General features: G+C 39.9%; 2 protein-coding genes across 3 annotated transcripts in view; both read right to left on the bottom strand.

Moving 5' to 3' along the window:
- Positions 1–143: 143 nt before the first annotated feature.
- selenoo1 (selenoprotein O1) lies at positions 144–6703 on the bottom strand. The gene is made up of 9 exons (XM_076732248.1): positions 5997–6703; positions 5462–5665; positions 5194–5371; positions 4702–4832; positions 4233–4510; positions 3064–3229; positions 2107–2292; positions 1689–1845; positions 144–1416 (listed from the first exon to the last, which is right to left on the bottom strand). Exons 1-9 carry the CDS (start codon positions 6548–6550, stop codon positions 1213–1215), a joined length of 2058 nt encoding a protein of 685 aa, XP_076588363.1. The 5' UTR covers positions 6551–6703; the 3' UTR covers positions 144–1212.
- A 601-nt stretch (positions 6704–7304) lies between these two features.
- The window catches only part of trabd (TraB domain containing), a 61488-nt gene continuing 43393 nt past the window's right edge, over positions 7305–25399 (bottom strand). Inside the window, exons 6-10 of one of the 2 annotated variants that reach the window (XM_076732251.1) lie at positions 18096–18206; positions 17880–18019; positions 12581–12771; positions 10640–10736; positions 7305–10530 (exon numbers count right to left, since the gene is read on the bottom strand). In XM_076732251.1, coding sequence (XP_076588366.1) covers positions 10359–10530; positions 10640–10736; positions 12581–12771; positions 17880–18019; positions 18096–18206 — 711 coding nt within the window. In that variant the 3' untranslated portion in view covers positions 7305–10358. The remainder of the gene's footprint in view (positions 10531–10639; positions 10737–12580; positions 12772–17879; positions 18020–18095; positions 18207–25399) is intronic. The other variant, XM_076732252.1, reaches the window with a different exon arrangement.

The raw sequence follows: 25399 nt of genomic DNA, 5'->3' as shown, positions 1-25399 counted from the left end.
AAACCTCTGTAGATGTACCTTTATCAGTATGGAGCAACCTAATCAACATCATTTAAAATGTTATGCAACACAGAAATATGAGGGTGGAGGTCTTACAGATATGTTAGATGCCTATGCATTTGGGACAAAATAAAACACAACTCTACCCACTGCTCAGTTTATTAGGGTGTATTAAGGTTATGATGGAAGAAGAGATTAACCAAATATTTCATATTTACCAAGGAAAAATAAAACTGAAAAATTCAAATTTTTAATTTACAGGTTAGATTTAAACATATCTGAATTTAATTGCCAAACCACCAGATTGATCCTGGTTCACATTTCAATTTAAGTCATGAATGGCAGTGAAGGGTTTTTTTTGTTTTTTTTCCCCTTTCTGATAGAATCACATTTGTGGCACAATCTACATGAAACTTCCCCTGAGAAGTTTGGATGACCCAAACTAAAGCAGCCAAATAAAACATGGAGTTCCCATTTTTCCTTTGCTCAACTGTACAGTCCACTCCAGTTTTTTTTTTTTTTTTTTTTGATGCTTACTGAACATGTTAGGTATTAAAACGATAAATTATGTTTGTGGCTCTGTGTCTATAAAGTGGTACTATGACAGTAGCAAAAGGCAATGTTTTCTATTAGATGAGAATATATTGTGCATGTTAACTACTGTGGCTAATTGGATCAAGCTTCATTTTCATCCACAAACATGCCCAAGATCGACATCATATACATATTTATTTTTTCTCTCTCTCACTCACGAACTCACAGTCATGGATACTCTCTCTCTCTCTCTCTCACACGCTCACACAAAGTGGTATATGTTGAGGTGACAGCCCACAGTTTGTCAGAGTCAGACAGGTCACTACAGGACTTGCTGTCTTGAGTCGTCATTAATAGCTGGGCTAAACCAAGCAGGCAGGGAACAAGCTGACTGAGGGGCTTCTTTGAAAAGAAGTCTTCTCTAAAATGTCTTTATTTTTCTGCAATCTCTCGATGTGTTACTCTTTGCATTTGTGCAATCAAACTCAACTCACTCCCTGTCTGCTTTGATTCACCTCGGTAGCCTATAGGGCGTCATGCCTCATACTAACTTCCCTGACAGCCTGCCAGAGTAACAGAGAGTTGTACAATGACTGGAACAGAAGGAGAGACATAAAATGCATGTCCAATATACTCTCTTATCACTTTAGGCAGGAAAACAAACAATCAAGGAAGTTATTACGAAGATCATGTGACACAGATTTCATTGGCCCAAGCTGGGGGCTTGCTGTCATAGGGAACCGTATTTCTGTCTTGCTGTTGCTCCACTTCTTCGTCCCTCATGCCTTGCTCAGCAGCCTTGCTTCTGTCCATCCATGTAGGGAGCTCCAGACCTGGCTGTGAAGAAAAAGGCTTCTTCAGTACCTTGAGAACCCGCTGGACCTGCAGCACACAAAGGAAGTGAGAGCAGGTAAATACCCTAAAAGTGAAACTCAAGCTGAAGTGAGAAAAAGGGAACAGAACACCTTATGTGCATTAACACCTTTATTTCACTGCTCGGGAATCACTTTTTTCTGGTAAGATTTCAATTGTTGCTGACTCAGATGCACAACAGTGTAAAATGACAAGTATGTGGTAAATCAACAGTCAATTGTATGAAAGCATAAGGTTTTCAAACAAAATGACAAGAGCATCACAGTGGTTCCAAGCCTGACCTCGGAGAAGTCTCCATTCTCAGCAGCCTCAATTGCATTCTGGGCAATGTAGTTCCTGAGTATCACACGAGGGTTGGTGCTGTCCATTACCCTCACCCTTTCCTTCTGCACGCCCTGCACGTCATTCTGGCCTTCTAGTTCCCGAGCCAGACGCTTCCTGCAATAGTGACACTCAAAGATTTACAGTAACAGAGCTATGTCAGACTCAACACCCCATTTCCTACCCTGTCTGCCCCCCTTTACCAGTCACACATCCACCATCACCATCCACCTAAAAAGTCTCTTATCTGGGTCATGTAGTTCCTCCACCCCAAACTCTTGTTTTACAGGACAGCTATGTTGCTTTCTCATTATTTCCTTCAGATATCTTACCTTTCTTTCCCTCTATCTGCCTTTTTTATTTTCCCCTGTATCTCACCTGTAGCATGTGATCCAGCGGCTCCATTCCCCAGCCTGTTTGGTTTTCAGTTCTTCCTGGCTGGTCTCCATCAGGTCTTTCAGTTTGCTGAGTCTGTCTAACTGCCTTACAATTTTTGCCCTGTCTGAGATCATCTGGAAGAGTGCTGGGTTGCTCTGAGCCATCGAGAGCAGCATCGCCAGCTCACTGTTAACAACAGACAGGAATCATAACAGTTAGAATCTTTACTGGCATGTTGGGGAAGGCAGAGGACCAGTGCTACCACCGCAGGCAATCACAGTTTTAACTTTTCTTTACGTGAATATGAGGCAATGAGATTTAGAAAGATTAGATTACGATATCAGACGGTGTTGTTTAAATCTATTACTACATCTGATGTAGTCAGTGATCACAATTTCCCCTCTATGGCTTCCAAAAAACAGAACAGAAGAACAACAAACATAATTAGCAGCCTTCCACACAGTGCTGTACACAACATGTGACATTTTGTATTTTCTCCAGCATCGTTTTAGTTGAAATATCAGAATCATGACATTTCCTTTGACAATGTTACAGTCTATTTGGAGCAGTCAGGTTACAGGTAGTGTAATGTGAGATTGCTTGTCATGACAAACCCACAAAGTTTTATAACCCAGTTCTGCATTTCCCCCTCAGCGACATGGAGCTTTTTAGCATCTTTCAGCTATTTGTTTTCGTTTTACAACCTGCAGCTTAATTGCAGTTTCATTGTTCTCTCCAATCCCATTTTCTGTTTCAAGGAGCATCGGACAGATGTTTTCAGCAAAAAGGTTCAGCTGCCCAGCACCAAACAGATGACCAGCAGCGTTAGTGGTGAATTTGTGGAGCATTGGTAAATGGCCTGTATTTATTTTTCATTGACCTTTCATTTCTGTAATCGTATGAAATAGACAAAACATAGTGTGTCTGTACAGTATGCCGTATGCTTGGCTAGCTCACCGTGGATCCATAGTGGGTTTGTTGGCAGCCTTGAGCTCCTCTAAAGAGGCACACTGCTCCAGCAGGAGGTCTGTGGCTTTCTTAACAAGCTCTTCTTCTCTCTCACTTTCTCCCTGAGGACAGGAAATCTGACTCAAACTGCGGAAAGTGTTGGTGAAGTCAGCACCTGTAGAAAAAGTACAGAAAGTTACAAGAATTCGTCCAATAGTTTACTTTGCACCAGCGATTATACAAATATTTGTCATATTTTATATTTAGTACCGTATGTAGAAACCACATTCTCAAACTATTTGGTTCTCTCCCAGAACGTAGAGTTGCTATATAAAATGGGTCATGGACCTGTTTTTATTGGCTCCATATTGAGTAAAATGCATAACAATGCTATGATATGTGAATCCATTTTACTCATTAAGATAGAAGAAGAGGGTTATGAAATGGTTGGGAAATCATACAGTAAGTATTTACTTTTGCAACACTAGACTGTTCAGCTCAGATGCTGTGTTACCCCCACCCCTTTCATATGAACCTAGACCTGAAAACATGCTCACGTTCTCTGGCTTAAGTAACACTGAGCATGACTTCTGTGATTCCCTCACTTTTGATCATGTGCAAGATCAAATACAAGGAAGAGTTTATAAACATTGGTTTCATCAAAGCCATAAAAATGTCAGTTTATGTGGGGAGGTGCTGGGTAATGACAGCTTAAAAATGAACAAACTGGACAGCATCTCCAAATGAAGCATTCCCAGCATATGGGCAAGATTACATTATTACAATGTGGATTAGGTAGCAAAGTGGATTGATTTAAAGGTGGAAGATTTAGCAATGTGTAGGTTATGCTTGCATTAATTAAGTGTGTATGTGTGTCAGTTTCCATGCAGGACAAATATCAGAAATTCAGTCTGCGTGTGTGTGACTAGTGTGGTAGTGACAAGTGAGTGTGGTGATTTTTAATGAAAATATTATCATTTCATATACATTTTAAAGTCTTGGTTTGTTGTGTTGTTTATCAGTAGCTTGTTGTAGATGTTATAGCAATTCATAATCTATTTTGTAAGTTTGGTTCTTGGGGAGAACAAATTAGGGGACACACATTTGGGTCTCGAGCTGAAAAAAGTTTGGGAACCCCTTACTAAGCACTATTTAATGCTATTCCACTCCCATCCCACCTGTGTTGTGCATGGTCTGCAGCAGCTCAGTGATCAGAATCTCGTCCTGAGGCTCATCTTTCTTCAATAAGCCCAGCTTCTTCCTCATGTTCTCTAGGTAGAAGCCGTTATACAGATCCAGGTACTCATCCATGATGGCCTCAGCCCGGTCTGGTGGCAGCTCTGGAGCAAGAGCCTCTGCTAGCTTCACCAGGTTCCACCTGCAGACAGCTGGCTGGGCCTGGTAAGAGTATCGACCGGAGTTGTCGGATGAGTTGCAAATGAAACCTGGATCAAATCTGAGAGGGAGAAGAAAAGTTGTTTTCTATAGTCTGATGAGTGATGGAGACTACATACCCCCAACATGAGTATGATTATGATTACTGTTTCTGCTGTAGAAAAATAAGAATACTCTTTTGTCTTAAATATTACATTACCACACAGGACCAAGAGAATGACTGCTGGCTTTATCACACCAATTGGGTCTGACCTGTCCATAAAGCCATATGGACCATAGTCCATCGTGAGTCCCAGGATGCTCATGTTGTCTGTGTTCAGGACTCCATGGCAGAAACCGACACACTGCCACTGAGCCACGAGGCGAACTGTACGTAGCATCACCTACAGACAGGCACAAGACAGAAATCTAACAGAGTATTGTGCTGTATTTCCAAAAGGATCTGAATCTGACAACAATTACTGGGTTGTATGGATGACTCAGTTTCTTACTAATTAGAAGAGGAAAGTACAAAATCTTTGTATCCAGAGATTAATGCCTTAATATCTTAATTTCATGTCCACCAGAGGGCACAATGACTCAGCACTGAGTCACTACAGTATCTTAACAAGATAAGAGGATCCAAGTGTGACTGGCTTCAAACTGTAACATCATGCCTAAAACTGGCCATTTAGTCAAGTTCCAAATCACTGGCTGAGATTTGTGTGTTGACGAGTGGGAGGACAGTGTCACTCATGCTCTCACCTCTCTGAAGAAAGCTACGTTCCTCTCCACCCTATCTGGGTAATTCTGTTGGATCTCAGGGTAAAACATTTCAATGACATAATCCATCATCTGACCGCGGATCTCATCACATCCACAGCTGGGACCCCGACGGCCCGTGTGCTCATCAGCCTGCTTGAAGATCTCAAAGGATCCAAACCTGTTCAGAGAGTGCACTAACTAAGACAAACAGCTCTCAAGAAGCTTAGGCCTCCATAGTAGATTAAAAGGGATAACAATGTGCACTCACCTAAGAAAGGTGGGAGCAATACGGAGGACCACAGCGCATCTCTCATGGCGAGGATGCCCGCTGTAGTACACATCCCGCAACACCTTGCTGTCAGAGGTGACAATGGAACCTGCTCTGGTGGTTGGAACACCAAGGAAGAACATGACCTCACTGCACAAGAACTCTCTTATACTGGAGCGCAGGACCTTACGGCCATCACCTTGTCTATGGAGGACAGAATAACGACAGATCATAGATTTTCCTGACAGTTTTGTCACCCAACCCACATCTCAACTGTGTCAAATCTTAGCAATCCCTCTATGACTCATCTGTCAGTCTTCTACCACATCTGGTCTTTCAGATGATGTATATAGTTCTAGAGGAATAATCTTTGTCCATGGTCTCAGCACTCCAGTGTATGTCGTAAAAGAATGAAATTTGATTGATATTGAGTACAAACTGATGAGTGCCACCTGTCTCTTCTAACCACCAATAAATGCAAAATAATCTTCCTAACACTAGGCTAACGTTACTTAAACTGAATAACCTCTTATACCTGGAATAAGGAGTCAGCCCAGCTCCTTTCACCTGAATCTCCCACCGGCCGCTCGGGTTGTCCCGCAGCAGTTCGGGATCTTGACCGGGAGGTACCTTCACCTCCCCGAGGTAGCAGGCCGCTCCGTCGCCCAGCTGCCCGGCGAACTGGCCGAACTGGTGCCCGCAGTAGCAATGAGCAGCAGGCTCGGATCCAGGCATAACTTTGGATCCGCTGAGATACTCTGGCCCGAACGGATCGTTCACGACCTCCTCTCCATTAAGCCCCAGCAACGCCAGGGCTTCATGTGACACAGCCACGAAGCGAGGCTTGATGAGAGGTTGCGGCATCACCAGGGAAAAACACGCTCCTTTCACCTGCCGCACCCCTGGCCCCTCGGACGTGTCCACGGGGAGCTTCTTGAGAGCGAGGTTGACGAAGTCAAGCCGCTCCAGCGGTGAACGACTCATCGCCAGACCCATGTCGTCCATCCCGGCCGAACCGAGGAGTCTGACCACGGACACACCGGGGAGAAAGATGCGGGGCGGCCTCAGCCGAGGGCCTAAATGAGCCATTCAACCAGGGTCATCTGATCGTTTACATCCGCTGGCGCAGTTATAATTAGCTAGTTAGTCATGCTATCATAATCCCACAAGCTGTAGCGGATGTTCGTGACACCGACGGTGTTGCATTGTAATTTGTCCGACTGGAAACTAACAGTAAAGGCGGAATTAAATAGACACGAGATCCCCCTAGTGGCAGTGGCAGTCTGTGGCAGGCGAACTGCAATCGTTCGGAAGTTGAGAGACGCCTATGGAAAGCCGTTTGAGCATTTAGACGCCTCTCTCTACTTGTTAAATGGGACAGGGCCACATTTCTGTGCTAGGTTTGTTGTCACGACGGATCAGCGGCCATAAACTTTTTGTTTTTCATTATAATTATGTAACTATTTCCGCAGGAGAGATTACGATTTTTCCCGTTTAACTGTATGAAAAAGAACAAAAGCACTCTTTAATAATAATAACTTTTAGAATCATTTACATTTACGGTACTTGGTATGAAAATAAAAATACATTTTAAAAAAAATGTGGTTACATGTTTATGTTTTGATATATAAACCTGTTTGTTTTGAACTTGTGTTTGTTTCACCTCTTCATAATTAGGCAGCATCACAATATCAACAGACACTGACACAGTTAAGTGGTGTGTATATCAATCAGTCAATAAATATACACATACACAGCTATCTTCCATCAATCATCAGTGAGTGATGTAATATAGTGTAATGTGCTGCAACAGGGTTAAAAAGCAGCGTCTTTGAGGCAAATATAGTTTACTTAAAAAGCTTTAATAATTCATTACAGAGGCTAGGATTAAATTTTGGCTTGGTAATAATGACAATACCACACTAGGGTGTAGGGAAAACACGTTAACAAATACAGGCATTATCTTGGCAAAAACGTACATACAGTAGATGAAACCTGTGGAAATGTTGTGGGAGGAAAACAAACAACGTTTGACTGTATTATACTGCTGAGGGTCAGAGGTATGTCTGTATATATCATCCACTTTCTCAATACCCTTATCTCTTACTAAAGCAAGTGAACTGTTTTATCATTTGGAAGACTCAAAATCTGAGTTACTTTAATAACTAACTTGAAGTGGTTTAATCATGTTTGCAAGAAATGACACTGCTTCATTTACTCAGTTCCATATTAGCTGATTGGACCATTTCATCACAAATTACAGCCAGTAAATGAACTTCTGCCATATCTCTTATAAACACATAAAATAATTTGAGAACTGTATACAAAATCACTTAAAAGTAAAATTGGCAACATCTGGAAATAGATAGATAGATAGATAGATAGATAGATAGATAGATAGATAGATAGATAGATAGATACTTTATTCATCCCCAAGGGACATTCATAATGATTATGAATGATGTCAGGTTATAGGTGCAACCATGTAGATATCAATAACATGTTGGATTTATTGGGAAAGCTCTCACATAACAAAGCTCCAGGGATGTCATGTAGTCAGTTTTTACTTGTGCAATAAGAAGCTCTGTTTTATGAATACACGCCAGTGCCTCAGCAGAGGAGGCAATCTGAGGGTCAAAGGCAGCACTGATAGCAGTGTAAGGCTTAACCTCCGAACTCTGACCAGTATTAACAATATATGCTTTCCTCATAGTAGTAAAAGAAGTCCATAAAAATTCCCTTTATGAGAATCCCACTGAGAAATCATTACAGTCAAGTCCAATCCTTGATTTAAGGGAAATAAATCTAGTTCATTATTATCATCTAAAATCCTAATTTTACAATCAGACTGGCAAATGATAATGCTTATATCATAAAACTACAAACAGCTGGTGTGCATGACAGATGTTTACTTGTGAAGGTTTTCAGAGATGGCCTTCTGTTTAACACGCATGTTTTCGTGTCAAGTAAATCTTGACTCAGTATGATGGAGTTTCAGGGCCACATTGAGCAGAAATAATATTTTTGAGACTAAAGTCATAATATTATGAGAATAAATTCATAATTTTACGAGAAAAAAAGTAGTAATGTTAAGAGAATAAAGTCAGAATTTTATGACAAAAAGACAGTATGGTACCTATCCAACAATGGAAATAAACAAAACAGGCAAGAGCACGGGTAGCCCCCTACCAACCACTGTCTCCAGCATCGTGCCGTGCCACACAGTCAACAGGAAATGTCATGTTAAATGTTAAACGTTAATTGAACTATTTTGCTCAGGGTTTGGGGTACAGTAAAGTTACTTGTGATTTACAGCTGCTTTCAAAGAGCCTACATTAGCTAATTTATGCTAATATGTGTGAAGTACAACTTCACATAGTTCTCTATGACCCTCATTTTAACTACTCTTCTGATATCTCTCTTTTAAAATAACAGACAAGAATTACGACTGTATTGTCCAAATATTTCAATATAATTCTCGCAAAATTATGACATTATTCTCATAAAATTACGACTTCACGCTCATAAATTACGACTTTATTCTCGTAATATTTTGAGTTTATTCTTGTAAAATTATGACTTTTTATTGTAATAGTCTGACTTTCTTTTGTTTGGACAGAACAACTTTATTCTCAAAATATTATAACTTTATTCACATAAATTTGCGATTTTGATCTTGAAATTTTAGTTGTTATTTCTCTCAATGTGGCCATAATACTCCGACGGAGCCACCTCAAGCCAGTATATGAGGGTGCCTTACTGTGGAGGTACAATCAAATGTACAAATTATAAGATAAATACTTTGCTCACCCTGAGGCACAGTGCGGCCTGTCCTGCATCAGGTCTCTGCTAAATGTAGTCTGCATAAAATAAAGGGGCAATGGTACTATTTCAACTGAAGCCAAGACAACACAAACTAGATGGTCTCTATTTAGGGCAACAATAAAATAAAATCAATATAAAACATATAATTATATGAAGACAGAATATTAGAAACTTGCACTGACCACTTGGCTGTAGTGTGTGTAAGAAGCATACAACACATTTTTGCCATTTCATATATTTCACCATTAGCCCTTACTGCTACAATATGAGGCACTTGACTGTTAACATAGGCAGCACTGTGCACATGGAAATTAGTCCAATTTATCTTACATTAATCCTGTATGAAGAATATGCATTTCAAAACTATTTTTAAGAACTAAGAAAATGATGGTCAGCCTTCCAAATTGAGACTTTTTTTTCTTTACATTTACCTGACACCATGAGGGTCATTCAAAGTAACATCTACAGAAACTGTTATAGTAATTTGTTTATTATATTTAGGTGAAGTTATGGATACTGACATGTTTTCCTTCCCATTGGCTGCATGCACAGAACAGTTCTCTACCAGGCTCTTATAAAGTGCTGGACTTGAAAAGGGCCATTTACCAAAAAGGCTGACTGGCACCAGAACAGAGGAAGGAATAAGGAGACAGTGTTAGAAAAGAGTGCCTCTCACAAAATGGCTCAGTCATATCAGGACAGATGATTCCAATGATACTTGTCAAGAAAAATGTTGGTAAGTAATTTAAAGGAATGGTGGGGGAAAATGTCAATCTACTCAACAGGAATTATTGGCATCTGTAAACCTGACAAAATCTAGGATTTGCACAACACATGAAAGATCAAAAGTTCTGTCAAGGTTTCTTTGGCAGTATGGCCCTGCTCTGTCTACAGGGGCATCCATATGAGGCGGGAGGCTCTGAAGTCCCTGAGGTCCTTGACAGTTCATAGTGTGGGCTGGTGAAACTGTTGCTCCAGTCTCATCACCTGTTTTTAAGGCCAGTGGTGATAGATTAATTGTTTTAAAGGATCAAAAGTCGTGCCACTGATGGCTCAGAGAAGAACAGTGGGGTCAAGCAGGGGGTCGCCGTAGAGTTTCCAGTAAAGACTGGACCACAGGTGAAGACAGCATGGCCCTACCAACACTCCCACCAGCACGGTAGCAGGCGTATCCCAGCATTCCCATCATGACACCCTTTATGACAGTGCACAACACCCAGCCAAAACGTGAGGGAGGTGCAACACTGATGAACAGACAGACAGACACACTGAGCAGTCATGAAGCTGTCGAGACACAGTTACAGTACCTTTCTACTATGTGGGATGTATTGTGTCAAAAAAAGACAAATATACCTCATGATTTCATGAATGTTGAGTGTTTTCTCCCAGTTCCGTTCTATGCCAGGGACATGACCCATCCCAACAACTCCCACCACCACAGCAGGCACTTCTGCAGAACAAATCCAGAACAAATGCATGGAAAAAAAAGGTACATGATTTACAGATGATGAATTCCTATGGTCTCACTATGAATAAAAAAAGTTTAAAGCTAATAAAAGTGAAAAAATGTACCACTGTGTCTGTGAAATACAGTTTAAAATATTTTGTGTTATTATATACAATATGACTAAGCATTTCCATGAACAGTATCTGGAGTATTCAAACCACATTATAGTTGGTTGATTACACAATAATCAAGTCACAAAGTTGATGATAGATGTACACAGTAGACTGACACATCTTCACTATATCAAGCACAGGTGTGTAATTCTGATGATAAATTCAAAAAGTACAACACAATTCAAATAATGTTCAATTCTAATGAGAAATGTTTATCCTCCTGAGAACCAAGGGAAAATCTTTCAATTTATTATTATTATTATTATTATTATTATTATTATTATTATTATTATTATTTGTGATTTCCTGCCTCTTTGGAGCTATTTTAGATTTTACAGCATGTCCACCTACCATAACACAATGAAATCATAGTAGGCAGACTAGAAAACAAGAATGTCAATCAATTTTTTAAATGAAAGTGAAAATTTGGCCCATATCTTTTGTTGAACTACTGAACAAAATTGACATTATTAAACATTCATAACATTGCTATTTTTTTTCCTAACAAAAAGTTTAACTGAACTCTGACTCCAATGTATGATTCCTGACATGTTCATAAACAAAAAAAAATATGATTACCATAGTTAAAAAAATAATATCTTAACAATATTTGACTTATCTTTTCTCTTTTCCTGGCATTTGCATTTTGCTGCAGTCTCAGCATTTTGTCTCAGCATGAAAACAATAGCTGTGTCCCAATTCAACGGCTGCATCCTTCGGAGGACCCAGCCTACGCGGTCTCCGGAGGCTGGGTCCTTCGGAGGCTCCTCCGTCGGCCGCATCAACTATCGGTAAATGGAACAGTCTAGCCTTCGGAGCATTTCGTGATTGTGTCACGACGTCGTAACTTCTTCCCTCCTAACCCGGGAAAAACACACACGTACGGGGTGCAGAGATGCGCCCGTACAGCTCCTATCGCTTGAAAGAGGAGCGAAATGTAGCCTATTATACAACTTACAAATTCACCTGATGTGAATATCTTCACAGTTACAATAGGATATTAGTTGACATGCGAGCTTGTAACATTTGTAAGTGAAGGGTTTTAATAAGGCTAACAGTTAACTGAGCTCCTCATATCAACAGGTCGCCATTATTCAAAAAAAAAACAATCGGTGCACAAAGCATCTTGGGATATGGGAGGCCGTGAAGGATAGTAGCGATGCGTCCTCCGAATACAGGGAAAAGGAGGACGCATTTGTCGGCTGCATTTGGAGGATCCTTCGAATTTGGACGAATTGGGACAGCCTTCGCGCAGCGTTATGACGTACTCGGCCTTCAAATCCATCCTCCGAAGGATGCAGCCCCTGAATTGGGACACAGCTGATGTTCCCCTCATTCCACCAAAACACATGAGATATCATTGGAAAGGCCAGGATGTCCTCTACTGAGCACACCTAGACTTAGTAGGGTAGCTCAAATGAGTCAAAAGATATAGACCAAAACCAAATGTCCACTACAGAGGACACAAATGAATAGGCTGGGTCTCAGGAGATAAGTAAAACAACAAATGCACAGACAATATCAGTATCTTATGATATGTAACTGAATAAAAAATATGTGCATGTATCAATCCATTTATAATGTACATACTTGTGAAGGAGAAAGAGCAGGATTATGGTGCTGACACTAAATCTGCAAGTAAGAATGAGGAGGGCCAAATACTATAATACGTACTTTGGGCATTACGGGGTGCCTCCACAGAGCGGGTAGCCTGACGTAGCGTGTGCGTGAGGTAGATATCTCTTTCAGCCACGATGGTCTGGTGGAGAGCAGGAAACTCGCCAATCATCTCTGACATGGTCTGCTCCAGCAGGTCCTTCTGTTTGCACTTTTCTACATCCTCTTTACTAAAACATGACACACAGCTGCCGTTGGTCACATAGGAAGAAGAAGATATCTTTGTTTTTGTCGTCACACAGTACGCATTATGGTTATGACAGCTGTATACCATTTTCACAAAAGAAAAAGGAACAAACTGAACATGTTGGGATGAGTAAGGTCTTAATTTTATTTTATCGAGTCCTCATCAACAACAGTTTAAGTTACCACAGATGAGCACAATCATTTCTCTGTACAAATACATCAAGGGTCACGTATCAACAAACCAACCTGAGTGGGACGTTTTTTTTTTCTTCTGATCTTTCAGTTTATCTGTTAATATGAGTAAAATCTGATATTGCGCTGCCACACTTTGATGGTGATTGCAATAATAGCATGCACGGCGGTATCTTTATTAGAGTGAATCAACCTCATGCATGAATCATACATCAATAATAGCCTAATTAAATGTATGATCAGTGACAATACACAAAGATAGGAATGCATGGCAAAAATAGCATATTGCCAATATTTTAGAGACCCCTCAAAATTTCACAAATCATGTTGTCAGGGGAGCTCATGTCTCATTAAGGGGACTTTCTTTCTTATGAAAGAAAGAAAGCAAAAGCACTGTAAGTTACTAACATATTTTATATGAAAAAATGCTGCACACACTAACTTATGAATAAAGGGCATTTTTCGAGTAATTTTTTCTCTTTATTTAAAACATCACAATAAATATTGTATCTTGGTATTATTTTACCATGAGGTTTTGGTATCGTTACATCCCTACTTAACAGCAACTTTAGGGCTTAATCTGGGAGATGTCAGAAGATGAACAAACAATCACTTCATGCAGAAAGCTTCCAGTCAGATCTCACAGACACCAGCAGTACCTCTTCACTATGAGGCCTATTTTGTCCGCCTCCTATCCGAAATGGCCTACCCAAAATAAAGTATATCTAGAGTATATCTTCACAACTACAAGGGCTGTATGAATAATCTTGGTCTCAATAGAAAGCTAAGACCTGTGAGTAAATTCATCTTGGACACAGCAGAAATTTTAAATTTAAAAAAAAAAAAAAAAAAAAAAAAAAAAACCCAAAACATTATTTTGAGTGAAAACCACCTTTGAATCATGTGATGGTAGCCAAATTCATCTATCCATCTATCTATCTAATTAGTACAGTAATATCTGATGTAACTGTGCAGTACAAAATAATGAACCTGAGCAGTTTTACAGATGTTTTCACACAGGTGCTCATCTGAGCGCATCTGAGTGGAGTACCATTATCTCTTGCAGGCTCACTAAGAATCTTCTCTGTTGCAGCTGTTTTTCTGCTTGCTGTTGTTCTTAGCTCTCATACGTGTAAATGAGACGCAGAAGTGAAACAGTTAGAGCAGTCAGTAGCATATTTTTGTGTATTTGTTATATGCCCTTATGATTTATTGCAGTATGAATTATGTTTCGTTCGGGTGGCAATGCTTGGTAGAGGCTTTTATGATCATCTGAGCTGCACGCATCTCACGCTTGCCCCCTGTACAGGGGGCGCTCGTATTGAAGAGGTTTGCAGAGTTGAGTGTGGGTGCACATTCCCTAGTTCCAAACAGAACATAATATATGTGACGCACATATACAGTGCTTAACAAATTTATTAGACCACCTGTCATAAAAACGAGAAAACATAAATATTTTAGAAATCTTTCAAAAACTTGTTTAAAACTAAAAATGTTATTGTTATTCATTTGGCAAATAAACTGACAAAAAAATGACTAAATAGTCATTTTTCACACATAATAACCAAAAAACTTTGTATGGCCTCCTTTGGCCTTGATAACAGCTTGTATTCTTGCTGGCATTGTTTTTATGTACTTTTTGACAGTCTCATTTGTTATTGAGTTCCAAATAGCTTCTAGCTGTTCCCACAGACTTGCTTTAGATGAAACTTTTGTGCGATCAATCTTTGAATCTACTAAATCCCAAATTTGTTCAATAGGATTCAAATCCGGACTTTGACTTGGCCAGTCCATCAGATCCAGTACTCCAGATTCCTTTTTCTTGGTGAAATTGTCTCTGCTCAGCTTTGATATGGTATATGAACCAACGCCCAATCAGATTCAATCCAGAAGGGATTCCATGATGCAATAAGATGTGGTAGACGGTCTTTTTCATGATACCGTCGATTTTCACTAATTTGCCCACGCCGTTTCCTCAAATGGAACCCCATACCATAATGGAATCTCCACCGTATTTCACTGTGGATGCAACGCATCTGGCATCAAAACATTCTCCAGCTTTTCTACGGACATAAACACAACAATGCTGAGCGAAGAGTTCAAACTTGGACTCGTCCGTCCAGAGTACCTTCTTCTAGTCATCAACAGTCCAGTGTTTGTGCTCCCTGGCAAAGCTTGAGGTGTCTGACATCTGCTTCAGTTAACTTTCGTTTCCTGCCTCTTCCTTGGCATGTTTTGTAAGTACCAGTCTCGGCAATTGACTCCAAAGCATACTTGATCACACTGTGAGAACACTTTATGTCTTTCCCTATTTGTCTCTGAGACCATCCAGTATCATGAAGTGCTTTAATGCGGACTCCTTCATTTTCAGTGAGCTCTTGACGTTTTACCATTTTGAACAGGAATGAGGAATAAAACTGAATTCACCTTTTTACACCCAAATTTGAGCCAGTTCACTGGGCTTCTCTGAGAGGTCAGAAATTAATCAAGCATAACATTCAACTACTAAAACTAATTTTTCTGTTCAGGAATGCAAGTAAACAACTATAATTTTACATATTAATCACAAAATAATAATGTGCTTTACTATTTTTTCAGTTTTTTTGTAAAACCAGTTAATTTGAAAATTCATGGATAACAATAATAATTATATTTTAGAGTTAAAAATATCATTTCAGTTAAAGAGCTTCTACATATTGGTGTATTAACCATTACAGAAACATAAAAAATCATTTTGGTAATTACCAATGCTGTTAATTTAGGGCAGCTATGGCATAAACCTTACTTTGGGTGGTGGCCTAATAAATTTGTTAAGCACTGTATATTTACTGCAGCTGCATTTTGTCCTAGCCAAAAAATTCAGGAAGCTAATGTTTTCTACTGCTACCACAATTTCCCCATTTTTCCCAATTCTTTAATATCATTTACATTTAACCCCCCCTTGTTAAAATTTTGCTTTTGTCAACCACTTAGACAAAATGGAAACCTTTCAAGAGATGACATGGTTTGGAACATTGCAATACATGCATTGCTAGCCTGTACGTTTCTGGACATTACCCAAATGAGCTGTATGTGTGAATACAACGTCCGAATCACTTGAACCTGACATTAACCAGACTTTTCCCTGCTAGCTCACTAGTACAAAGTCCATGTAATGTCTAAATTTCCTCGTGTGAACAGAGTATGTCATTATCTGGAGAATTCACATCAAGCACTGGGGTGTGTTGGTGACGCTGATGATGTTGCATGTCAGTGTAGCTGCTTCAAATGAATTGCTGCTTGCCTGTACAGAATATCGCTTTTCACTCTGTTGTTGATATTGCAAATATATCAAATTATATGCAGTATTGATATCAATGCAAAACAGTCATTACTACTTCATGCTATACACAAGCAGCAACCCTCACCTAAACCAAACAGACCCGAGGGTCAAAACACAACAGCATTTCACAAAACACAACAGCATTATGGAAAAAGGGGGAACCACACTTGTTTGTGATTGGACAGAACCCTGGCAACAGTTCAGTGCTATTTGGCCAATGGCAAACACTTGTCTGGTTTGGAGCACTTTGCTGGAATTATCTCTTGTTGTAACCCTTATCCCTTTTTATGAATTGTTAAATGATTGCTATTTTCATTATAATAAAGATTATCATTGTGTTTTGTACGCTATATCTGAATTTTGTGACTATTCTGCAGTTCTGACCTAATGGCAGTGCCTTCCTGTCACACCTGTGCAAAACTCACATTTATTACTTTAGAGTTATACTACAGTTATTGTCAGATTTGGTTTTCAAATGCAAAGACAATGAATGTTGAGTTTCAAATTCAGTTAAAGTCAATCAAATAAAGTGTATTCTGACCAACATTTGATTCATATCACATACATATAAACCACTTCCAGTTTTATTTGCATACTAGTTTATGTATATACATGTTTGGGGTTTGGCATCTATATCTGTGATTTCTCATCTGCAATTTACAACAGCTGGAATGACGGCCAAACTTTACATGGTCAGGTTCTTCCTACTGCCTCTCCCAACCAAACAACCATACTGTTCACATACACACACACGCACGCACGCACGCACGCGCGCACGCGCGCACACACACACACACACACACACACACACACACACACACACACAATTTGATGATATGGTTTATTGTTGAGTCTAATCAATCTAACCTAAAACATCTCAATTCCATTAAAAGTTTCATTTTTTATTAACATGGTTTATGTTTTGTGCTTAAGGCCCTGGAAAAAAGCCTGATGTTCAGACTTTGTCCATTGTGCACAGAAATCCTGTTTAACATTACAACTATATTTTATCAATAAGGAGTGGCTTTGAGCCTTCCTCTTATTTGGCGTTAAATTTGTTCACGCATCATGAGAGCATTTTGGTAAAGCTGTATAATGTTAACCACAAATGTTAAATTGTGTTTGTCTATATTACTAGATTTCAGTATTGAGGTATAATTACATTCAAGTTCTTGCTGAGCAGCATGCAGTTTATTATATTACAACCGGATAGATTTGTGTGCATTTCTTGCTTTCTCCACATTGGTCTGAATAACTTACTGCTGCATGGCACTGCTCTGTCTTGACTGCCTGTCTTCTCTTTATGTGCAGTGATGTTATCAGTTATGAATTAGATTTTGAATGCATGAGAAAATGGAAATGACAGTGAACCGTCACCAGGGTTCTGTCCAATCACAATGTGATATCCAATGTGGTCCCTCTTTTTCTGTAATCTGACATGTTGTTGGGTTTTGTGAAATGTTGTTGTGTTTCCTGAAATGCTGTATTTGTGATGTGTTTGTGAAGTGTTGATGTGTTTTGTGAAATGTTGTTTGACCCTCAGGTGCCACCATAGAGGTGGCTTAAACTTTAGAATCAATTAAGGTGAGCTTTTACCTGATTGGGTCTGATAGAAAGCAAAGACCCCATGCCAGACGGGCCTTCTGCCACAGACTGAGAGCAGCAATGGCCCTCTTGAATGTCACAGGGATCGGCCTGTCCCCAAGGTGAAATTTACAGAACGGCACCCGTCCAGCCTGTGTAAGAAAAATATTGGGAATAAAAAAGAGAATAAAACAAACATTTATTTCAAACACTATTTGTGTCTTTCACCTCTTTGAAGGCCTCTCTAAACTCTCCTCCAGGAGCCATGCCCAGCTGCTCCGTGATGTGAGCTGAAACTTTGAGCAGAAGAATCTGCATCAGGCCAGACATCAGCCCATTCTGACAAACACAGAGGACAGAAATAAGCATTCACAAAAACACAGATGTGCATTCAGCATCCATTATTTAGTTTTGTTACATGAAGACAGCTTTGGAAAAAAAGAGAAAACACAAAAGTAGAGAACAAATAAAAAAAAACTCAGTTAATTCAGTTAATTCTCTTTGTCCATCATACACCAGAGATATTCATTTCTCCATTAAAATCCCTTTCCACTCCCATAAAATCAGCATAAAACACATATTCAAAGCATACCCAAAGTCAGCTGAAAGCTGTTCTTGAACCATTTGGAGTACATGGTTTTATCCACAGCAGTCAGAATCACTGTCAGTGACACTGGCGTGGAGAAACAGAAGTAAGAGCAGACTGAAGTTGGGTTTTGACTACCGTCTGAATATTTTTATTTATTTTTTTTTTTTGCAGATACCTGCAGATGGTCTTATTAGCTGGAAAACACAATGGGACAACAGCATGACGCTTTACCGAAGTCCAAGTTCAATCTGAAACTGATAGCAATACCACAGAAAATGTATATTGCACAGTTACGGTAAGTTGAGGCATTCTCCATAAAAAGGCCACAATATTTATCATTTCAAAGCCTGTGTCATATCAATATTAACAATGTTCAAGAGTGTCAGTCATCTGCCCTATTGGTTACAATTGGCTGGATCTTTACACAAAAGACGAGAATAAAGCCCTTCCTTTCAACCTTATTCAGTCTTGTTTGTACTATTATTATCAAATTCTCTATTAAAAAAAAAAAAAAGTTATATCTGTTTTTATGTCTGTAGGAGCTATGAATGAAGTTAGTTTTTTCTTTTTATTGGTAATAAGGTTAAGGGGTGTATTGATTGTTTTTTTAGTGTTTGTTTTGGTCATGATATTATTTATTTTGTGGGCATATTGAAGAGGGGGATAGCAGGTCACATGGTTAAGGGCGGCGATACTAAGTTAATATACTCACCTGCTCACTTTTCTTTGTCTGAGGAAGAAAGAGAGGGTGAGCTGGGCTGTCGTATTTTTTGTTGACCGCTATTTTTCTCTGATCATTATGATTACTTTGATTATGAGTTTGCACATGTTATCATAAGTTGATCTTTTTTTCTTTAATAAAAAGTTAAACTTGTTTGTTGAACTCTCAGTGAATTCTTTTGTGCATCAGACAAACAGGCCAAACCTCAGTCCCTCACTGAATCAAATTGAATTTATCTCAATGCTGGTCAATGCTGGGAAATGCGAATCTGTACTCTGTCTCTGAAGTCACTGTTGTTCTGTGGCTTTGTGTCATGTGAATGATGTTTATTGGATGAGTTTATTGGATGAATTCCTTTTCTGTCTGTGGATGTGTATCAAATGCAGAAATATAAAGGAGGAAAATGTGTCAAACAAATGCTGGTGTTGCAAGTTTTTAAAATGGATGAATTTTAAATGCACAAAATGAGAAATGATAAATAAAAACAATTACAATCACGTCAATAGTAACCATCAATAAAATCAGTAAGATAAAGAAGTGCTTCAGACAGTGCAGGAAGATTTTTTGTCATTTCCAGCTAAAAACCTAATGCAGATTGATTCTGCTAATTGCAGTGGGGATAAAAGAAAATTTATATTTGTTACGTTTGGCCCTTGGAAGCCAAGGGCCTGTAACGCCGTCCAGAGGGAAGAAGAACAAATTCCTCTGACAGAGGGTGATCAGGGCTGGCCACGATTTCCTGTGCCTTGTTCAGGACTCGACCCTCATAGATGTCAGCCAAAGAAAGCTGGTGAGTGCCAATTATTTTACTGTCCGCTTTGACAATGTCTTGCAACCATTTCTTGTTCTGCGCAGTTAATTTGCCGTACCACAAGACAATACAAAAAGTTAAGATTGATTTGATAAAAGACTTACAAAATAACACCGTTAGTGTTTTCTCCACATTAAAAGTGTCTTTGCTGGCCCTTCTTACAGATGGCAGATGTATTGAGGTCATGGCTCAAGTCCTTGTCAATGACTTTGCCCAGATATTTGTAGCTCTCTACCGTTTCCACTTGTGTACCCTTGATGGTAATGGGGGGATTACAGAGAGAAGTTATTCTCCTCTTAAAGTTGACAGACATATCTTTGGTTTTTACTATATTCAATTTATGAAAGTGGTTGTCGCACCACTTTACAAAGTCTGTCAGAGCAGGTCCATGGTCGACCTCACCTTCCTGGAGCAGACTGATTAAAACTGTGTAATCCACAAATTTCAGAAGATGCCTGTCTTCGTGGTGGGGGCAATCATTTGTGTAGAGAATGTACAATAGGGCTGACAGGATGCACCCCTGTGGTGAGCCTGTGGAAGACAGCTTTGTTTGGGAAAGGGCATCATTTGCCCTAACTGCCTGTGGCCAGCAAGTTAAAAAAAAAATCCAACACCCACTTCACCAGACTAGCATCAAGATTAAAATCCGACAATTTGTTGACTATAATATGTGGCTGGATTGTATTAAAAGCTGACAAAAAGTCCACAAGTAGTTGAAGAGAGTGGTGGCAGCATCATCTACCCCTCTTCTGGCCTAATATGCAAATTGCATTTGGTCGAGCTGGCTCTGGACCTTCTCCATCAAAGTTTGTTTGACCGGCCTTCATAACCAGTGAAGTCAGGGCCACAGGCCTTAGGTCACTGAGCTCCTTAGGAACCTTGGTCTGGTACAACAATAGACTCTTTCCATAACTTTGTGACCTTGTGCTGAGTCAGAGACAAGTTAAAAAGATCATAGAAAATGTCACATATCTGGTCTGCACAGACTTTCAAGAGTTTGCCTGAGATCATGTCAGGCCAAGGAGTCTTCCTAGCATTACATTTAAGAAAAAATGGACATAACAGAAGTAGCACTGATGGAAAACTGTGGAGTATGAGTAAGACTGCTGCTCAATGCATCAAACAAGACACTGTGTTCCAGCGTAAAATCATGTTCATCGTTAAAACGTAAATAAAAGTCATTTAGTCCATTTACAAGTTCTGAATTGGAGTCAAAACCATCAACGATGATTGGCCCGAAGTCCTTCATGCCATCCCATACAGCCCCTTGGATCATTACTGTGAAACTCGTCCTCTATTTTACTTTTATATTACAATTTTGCCCTCTTAATTTCATATCTGACCTCTTTTTTAGCTTCCAGCTTGTCCTTGTCATCCCCATAAAGGAAAGCATTGTGTTTCCTATGCAGCGCATCCTTAACTGCTTTGTCTATCTGAAGCTCATTGTTCGGAAACAACTTGACCTGTTTGGTGGGGATGATAGAGTCTTTTAAATAAAGAATGTAAGATGATATTACCTCAGTCATCTCATCAAGGTAAAGAGGAATCTTTAAAAATGTTCCATTCTGTGCACTCAAGGGCTCCCTTTAATTCCTCAACAGTGCTCTCAGTCCACATTTCCACCTCTCTGGTGGCTACTTTCCCTCTCTTCAAGAGAGGTTTGTAGGTTGGGATGAGGAGAATAATGCTATGATCAGAAGAGCTGGGGGGGGGGGGCTGTGGACTTGTAGGCACCTTTTACTGTACCATAGCATAGGTCAATAGTTTTGTTGAGTCTGGTGGGCCAAGAGACGTACTAGTGAAAGTTGTTCAAAGTTTTCAAATTGCAATGATTAAAATCACCAAGACTGAAACAGGGAGCATCAGGGGAGAGTGACTGAAGCTTATGTGTAACATTTTTTGGAATTGTTACAGCATTTTTGCGTTGGCCTTGGGGTGGATGTATACAACTGTCAGAAATATTTTGGGGAATTCCCGGGGGAGACAGAAAGGGCGCAGGGACATCGACAGCAGCTCTATGTCTGCAGTACACACAGTCTCTCTGACAGTGATTGTGACAGTAGTTTGCACTAGGGATCAATATGTGTCAAAATGCCAATATTCTGCATTTTGACATTTTAATCCGATGGCCGGTAAGAGATCTATTTAAAACTGGGTTATTTGGCATTTGCATGCACAGTGCTCACACACACGGTGGAAAGGAGAAAAAGTTTTGCGAGTGAAGAAGCTCCGGAGAGCAGATATATATTTCGAGTAAGTTAAGGCAGCAGACTCTATTAAAATTGTAATAAACATCCCAGTCCTTTACAACTTACAACTACTAGTAACATTACTGTGAACCCAATAACGTTCTAGAAACATAAGTGGCAGCTCTGCTCACTTGCAGTCCCTCCAGACGTGTCTGTAAATCACTTAAAACAAGATTGCTGATAATATCGACATGGAAAAAGTCTGTGGTAGCAGAAGTATGTGTGTGTGAATGAGAGAGAGTAAAAACCTATTGAACTCAATTCGGTCCAGATTTTATTGCAGGGAAGCACGTTGAGGTGAAGGCTGATTAGCTTTTAGCTAATATTAGCCCACCAGTCCACTATGCTAAGATACTTTAGGCCAGGGGTGCCCACACATTTACACCTTGCGAGCTACTTTTCAATGACCATGTCAAAATGATCTACCTAGACTAAAAATGCTAAATATGTTTTAATTCATGCTTTTTTTTAGGCCAGTGTGGAGGAGCAGGCTGCTGCATACGGAACACACAAGAATGACGGAAGCACCCACAAAAGGCAACGGAGAGAACACACATCCTTCCGCAGCCGTGTTGATGAGATGTTCAGTTCTCTGCTGGCACCCCACAATGGTGACCTGCTGGCCAGTAGCTGCGTTGAGGATGAGCTACATCTGTACCTCAAGGAACCAGTGGTCAACAGGTGAAAAGGGGACCCACCCCAGGGGTGGAGACAGAATGAAGGGCGCTTCAAGCTACCTGCAAAACAAGCAGGAAAGTTTCTTTGTGCACCACCCTCATCAGTCCCAAGTGAGCACGTCTTCAGTGAAGTCTCTGCAATTTATGAGAGCAAGACAGGCCATCTCACTGGAGAGCACGCTAAACAACTCTGCTTTTTGCAGCACAATCTGGTGCTGCTCAATTGGGACTACTAATTGATTTGAGACTCACATTTCTGTACAAATTTTATTTAACTTTGTTTTATTTACTTCATAAAACTTCAGGAAGCTATTTATTTATTTAAATTTTCAGTTAACTTTTCAAGAGATGCTACTGAACCTGGGAACTCCCTGCACTTTTTGTTTTTGTTTAAACTTAAAACAAAGACAAGTGAAAGATAAAATACAATTTCAGTTATACTGAAATTTTGGAAAACTTTCTTTATTGTAGAAAACTTGTGGGGGCTATTTATTTGTTTAATTTTTCAGAAATGTCAGCGGTGTGGTCGTTTTTCATGATGTCGCAAGAAGATACTCGAAAAGCAGTATGCAACACCTGCAAAGTTGAGGTAATGCGAGGAGGATGCCGCGTCAAGTCATTCAACACCACAAATTTAATATGTCATTTGAAAAACCGGCATCCAGAAGTTCACAAACAATGGCAGGAAGCTAACGCTGCTAACGTTAGCCAGCAGGCAAAAACGAAAGCAGCAGCAGCCGCAGCTGGGAGTCCAATACAGCAAGTACTCGACCAAACCAAGAAATTTGCCAAGGACAGCGCAGAAGCCAGGTCAATAATGAATAAGGTAATGGAAATGATTGCTCTTGACGACCAGCCATTTACCATAGTGGAGGACAGAGGATTTCAGCGGTTGATAGAGCATATTGAATCCCGCTATAGCCTGCCAAGTTGGCGCTACTTTTCCGACGTCTTCCTCCCTACTTTGCACGTGGCCATGCATATCCACAAATTGTTGGACAACGTAACTGACATTACCTTCACTATGGATATATGGAGTTCCGACGCAAGTCAGATGAGTATGTTGAGCCTTACTACTCAGTGGATTGATGACAACTTTGAAATGAAGAGAGCTGTTTTGCATGCACAAGAGTTTGCAGGATCATATATGGGGGCTTCTATTGCTAGCGCATTTGACTGCATGTTTGCTCAGTGGAAAATTAAAAAAAGACAATGTGCATGTTGTGCTTCGCGACAATTCACGGAATATGCAGAAGGCAATGGACGAGTGCGGCGTTAAAAGCCTGGGCTGCATGGCTCATAGGCTGCAGCTAGCAGTACATGATGGAGTGTTAAGCCAGTGAGCCATCTCTGACTGTGTGGCTATTGGAAGGAAAATAGTCGGACATTTTCGCCACTCTCAACTCGCCACCTCTCGGCTGAGAGACATACAGCAAGAGTAAGGCATGAAAAACAAGATGCTACAACAAGATGTCACAACCAGATGGAATAGTACTTTTTATATGATGAAAGGTCTACTGGACCAGAAGTGTGCACTTGGTGTGTATGGAGCAGATGATGAGCTGCCCGTTGATTTCAGCACATATCAGTGGGGCCTTGTTGAAAACATGACCATGCTTCTCACTCCATTTGAACAATTAACGAGGGAGATCAGCTCACATTTGGCAACAATACTTGACCCTTGGTACAAAGACCGCTATTTCGTTATGTCTCGCTTTCCTGCCCTGGCCAAAGCAGCATGCAAGTACCTTTCGGCTCCATGTACAAGTGTGGACAGTGAGTGTCTCTTCTCTGCTGCATCACACATTGTTGATGAAAAGAGAAACAGGATCCAGTGCGAGAAAGCAGAAATTCTTCCTTTGTAAAATAAAACCTGCCTTTGCTGATGAACTAGGCCAAGACTATAACCTAAACTGTCAGGTGGAAACACTATTTTAGTGTTTGGGACATTTACTTTGAGTACATTGTGGCTACTCTAAGTCGGAAAATGGACAAAGACTACCATGTCTTTTGAGTTACAGTTATGTCACAGTTTTAATATTCTGATTTACCATTTTTATAGATGGAACTTGAAATTGACTTGCACTGATTTGCACTTGTATAGTGTTTTTATGTTTGCTTAGTGGAAACATTGTTTCAGTGTTGGGACATTTAGTTGAAAATTACAGTGCAAGTTAGACAAATGTGCACTGATAGTCAGGACATGTTTTTGGTTTAACCTTTTTCACAGATATGAGTTTAAATGGAGTGGACATGGGCTTAAAACATGTTTTGCAATTTAATAAATGCCTGGTTGCCATGAATACTGGCAAGTTTGGTAACTTTATCAGGATTTATTTGTAATTTATGGTCCAAACTTTCTTACAGGAGTTTTATAATTTGAGGGAGTTAAACTGTACTTTAATTTACAATAACACTTGCTGCAAGTGGTAAAGGTTGCTAAAAAGTAACACTGTTGGTTACTTGTGTTTTATAGTAGCCCTGC

Source organism: Chaetodon auriga, chromosome 6, assembly GCF_051107435.1.
Source record: "Chaetodon auriga isolate fChaAug3 chromosome 6, fChaAug3.hap1, whole genome shotgun sequence".
Lineage (NCBI taxonomy): Eukaryota > Metazoa > Chordata > Actinopteri > Chaetodontiformes > Chaetodontidae > Chaetodon > Chaetodon auriga.
The sequence above is the reverse complement of the archived record's forward strand: the minus strand, read 5'-3'. Positions and strand labels throughout refer to the sequence as shown.